Raw genomic sequence first — 4,377 nt, 5'->3', positions numbered from 1 at the left:
CACTCGGTGGCGTAAGGAACTGAAACAGGGAGAACGCCGTGGGCAGCTAAGGGGAGCGCTTTGTGCTGTCTCAGTTCGTGCTCAGAATGTGCATGGAGCACGCGTTTTGAGTAACGCGCCAGGGTCGAAGGCAGTGCGTAAGGCGACGTCGAAACACAGCGCTAATAAGTGTAGATCATAAAGCCTTCCAGTCGGTGTCGTAACTGCTAGGTTTAAAAGCTATATTACAGCGCCGCTGCTGGACTATAATTGATAAATAACAGTATAGTTCAGTCCTCTAGGCTGGCTTGAGAGCGCTACTACAAGTTTTCTTTCCTCTCTGTAGGGATACAGCTCTCATCATCTGTCTCTTATGATCTCAAAAGCGAAATTGAAGGCTTCGCTTTCTGTTAAGTGGAAAAAAACTTGCAAATGTGGGGAGCGTTTGTAAGTTACTCCTCAGCTGAGAGATCAGGTTATTAAGTGGTGTTCACGTTCTTTCTAAACCAGCATTGTAGTCTGTAGAAAATACTCCGTTGGTTACAAACTGCAAAATACAAATAAGAGTGACTTTATCAATCATTCTAAAAGTTCAAAGGCTTTATATTTCAAATAGATTATATGATGGCCAGTTATCAGGAACACATATACAAGTAGCATGACTTACTTTTAGGAAGCGGATTGACTGTTTCAATACATAGTTGCATTATAGATGTAATGTTTAGTAGACAAAGTGGTTTTAGAACTGGATTCTGGGACAGATACTTCTAATATCAAATGCTTCTAATAATCCTTCAGATGCTTCTAATAATCAAATTAGTGGTATTGGTTAGCACCCAAGGCTTCTCTACTGAGAACACAGGCATTTATAACTGCAACTTGCTTATTGTTTCTTGGTGTAGATCTGTGCAAGTTTTCTAGCGAATGCAGGCATTACTGTATATTGTGTGTGTTTAATAATTAAACCTTTACAGACATGTAATGCTGCCCAGAGAACTTTCAAAACAAGTGCCAAAATCCCATCTTATGTCTGAAGAGGAGTGGAGACGACTTGGTGTTCAACAGAGTCTTGGCTGGGTTCACTATATGATCCATGAGCCAGGTAAGCACATCTGAGCAGAATTACATGAACAAAAAAATCTAAAATGCCAACTGCCTGGTGCCCAGCTGAAGCGTGTAGTGCATAATTGCCTCTGCTGTGGAACCCAGCTGGAATTCACTCGTCTTACCTACTTGCTATTTTAGCCTTTTGTCCACGAAGGCACCATAAAAGCCTATTTTAAACCTTCATATGTTGCTCCCAGAATTGTAAAATGCCAACCTTGTCCTGGGTATGAGGACATACATGTAGACAAAACATGCCAGACTGGAAACTGTACCTACCTCCACCTATAGATATAGGTTTCTTGTGAGCTCCTGAATAATGCCAGTATCTTGGTAACTGAACCAAATTTTATGTAGTATCATATCTTTAAAGCAAAAATCTGACATACCTACTTTTTGTACAAAAACTTAATAGATACTCAGGTAGACAGTGTCCTGAAATGTCTGCGGTACAGTTCGAACTCCAGTTATAGAGCCTACTAAAAGCAGCACTTAAAACCAGTTTCTCAGTTATTGAACTGTGAAGCCCTAGGACTCTACCAGGGAGGATGAAAGCAGTCATTCAAGGTAACTTACTCTTGACAAGCCTGACTAAAAAGTAACTGGTGATGGGTGAATTGCAGCAGTGTTCCAAAAAGAAACTTGTGTAACCTTCCAGTGCTTCCCTTACCTGGGCACATTTGATATGTTAGGCTTTTCTGGAAGAGTTTACAATTAAATCAGGGTAATAATAATGTAAAATGGCTGTATTAACTGAAGTGGCTTTTGTTGATGTTTTGACACTACAGTTTGCTAGTCTAAGTTAAAGTAACAAGGTTTGGCAAGTAGACTAATGTGGAGAGACAGAGCTAGTACCAATACTTACTAAAAAAAATAGGGGCTTTTCTCTGTATTTTTCCAGTACTTGCTTCCTGGAAGTATCTTCAGTTTATGATGATAACATCTGGTATAAAACTTTCAAAAGCACCAGTTTGACTTTTGTAAGGTTACTGCAAAGTTGGTCTGTTAATACTACACATGGGGCTGTATTTGTTAGCTTCTTGATCTGTTGATTACTGACAGTGAACTTCAAGTATTGTTCAAGACTTATTAAATGGCAGAAATTCCTGTAATCAAGTCTTAGGGGACAGACTGACACTGTTCAATTTTATTTCTGCAGAACCGCATATTCTCCTCTTCAGAAGACCTCTTGCAAAAAATAAGCAGAAATGAACCACTGTCTATAAATCATCTCCTGGAATTATGTATATGAGTGTATATATGTTGGTAGTATTCAGTGAATAATTTAAAATGTACAAAACATACCTGTGGATGAGCTGCACTAATTACAGCAACAAAAGCTCAGTTGAGTGAAATTCTAAGTAGGCTGCTATGGTGTTCCAAGGGTGACATTATTACTACTAAATCTAAGTGCCTATCTTACCTTTTAGTACGTCTTCTGACAAAATTGTCACTTGTTCTGTGTTCAGTAATGTTTACACTCAGCTTTTCTGCTGAAGCATACCGTGTTCAAATTTGATGGCTTACCTTTTTAGAAATAAACTTTTTAATGCTCTAAACCCTAAGTGCCTAGAGTTTTAATTCGTCAGACAAAAGAAATATTCATTGTCTAACATGTTAAGAGTACCTACTTCAGAAAAAAAAAATTAACCCAGTTAACCTGTTTTGTTTGTCTGCAAGAGCTATTTTGTCCTAGAGGCCAAAGTTCCTAAGCCTGATTTAATTGGGAACTGCTGGCAATCTGAAAAGAAGGCTGACAGAGACAGGTGATGCTCAGAGTGATTTCCGATATGCTTAAGTTATGGGAAGCTGTAGTTGATATACATTATAATGGTATTATTCTGCAATGACTACATGTCTCCTGCTTCTCTGGAGGTGTCTGTTGATAGAACAAGAGGGAATGGCTTAATGCTGCATCTGGGGAAGTTCAGAAAAAGTTCTTCACAGAAGGGGTGGTCAAGCATTGGAATAAGGCCCAGGGGAAGTGCTTGCAGCCTGAGCCTGTTAGTGTTTGAGCTATGTTTGGACAACCCCCTTAAAGATATGGTTTAACTTTGGGGTTGTGCTGTATGGAGTCAGGAACTGGCCTTGATCCTTTTATGTCCCTTCCAATGCAGCATGTGTAGGGATGACTTGGTATAGACTTGTCTTAAGGTGTTAAATAGTACTTAATATTTAAAATAAAAAAATAAGATATTCTTATGCTGGTTTGATTTACTTTGGTATTACTGGTTTATCTTTCTGCTGCACACTTTTTAGTCTGGGCTTTTAGCCTGCACTTCCTGCACCCCACCCTCCTTTTTTTTTTTTTTTTTTTTTTTTTTTTTTCCCCCCTCCTCTGGGAAGGTAGCTTGTACTCTGTGTAGGCAGTAGTGACTTAGAAGTGTTGTCAAACTGAACTGAACGCTTTTCACCTGACGAAAGCAGCTGCTGGTTGTAAGACTGTATGAGCTCGGTTTCTGCACCATGTAAAAGCTTAGTGCTAGCAAGAATCTGATCAGTTCTGTTTTAGGAAGCTATGTGCCAGCAAAGCTGAGCTGCTGGAGGGACTCCATCTGACATGCAATAAATTGCATCAAAACAGTCACTGTGGCATCCTGGGACCCTGTACGAGCAGCTGTACAACCAGATTTTTAAAAAAGGTGTTGTATATTTGTTGTTTGAATAACTAGTACAACTAGTACCAGTGGCTGTGGCTGCTTCATTTCAAATGCCAGCTAGTATGGCTCCATGGGATCTGGAAGGTCAAGAAAACCAGAAACATCTGCAAGCAGCTTAACTCATGAAGTACATGCTCCCTCTGTGTAATGTGTGCTTGCAATTACGGTTGTTAAAATGGACAGAGGTAAGCAACCTGCCAAATCTGGTGAGGGAAATAACCCTTGTGGTCTTTCCTCTACAGTTGATAAAGCTGTCTGTTACCTCGGTGTTAGTTAAATGGTCTGTAATAGGCTCTTGGTGCTGAAGTTTAAGACTTTCCAGTCTTACCGCATGGACTAGAGCTCTCCAGGGGCTGTGCAGACACCGTAATTGGAGAAACCGTCAGCAAGAACCTTGCTGAGCTGTACTTCGCCACTCTTCCCCGGGGCTTCGGCACCTGAGTCCTGGGTATCGTCTCTTCATGTCGCACTGCTCCTTCTTGCCCCTCAAACCTGATCTGTTGCTGGTTAAGTGCCTGCTTTATGCCCTCCTGTCCCTTCTCCTGGGGACAAAGCTCGGCTGCACGTTGCGGCAGGGCGACTCGGACAGGACCAAGGCCCAGCACCGCTTGTTCTCGCCACTGCCGCCGGGGCT

The 4,377-nt window shown here is 41.1% G+C and overlaps 1 protein-coding gene across 1 annotated transcript; it reads left to right on the top strand.

Annotated features, from left to right (window-relative positions):
* Positions 1-570: 570 nt before the first annotated feature.
* CKS2 (CDC28 protein kinase regulatory subunit 2) lies at positions 571-2,295 on the top strand (the record flags this gene model as incomplete). The annotated part of the gene is made up of 3 exons (XM_010009580.1): positions 571-615; positions 944-1,081; positions 2,243-2,295. Coding segments are annotated over 3 exons (236 nt in total), but the record flags the coding sequence as incomplete, so codon positions are not given.
* Between the last annotated feature and the right edge of the window lie 2,082 nt (positions 2,296-4,377).

This window comes from Nestor notabilis, unplaced genomic scaffold (genome assembly GCF_000696875.1).
Source record: "Nestor notabilis isolate BGI_N333 unplaced genomic scaffold, ASM69687v1 scaffold35520, whole genome shotgun sequence".
Classification (NCBI taxonomy): Eukaryota; Metazoa; Chordata; class Aves; order Psittaciformes; family Psittacidae; genus Nestor; species Nestor notabilis.
Note: the sequence above shows the minus strand (reverse complement) of the source record. Positions and strands in the feature narration are given on the sequence as shown.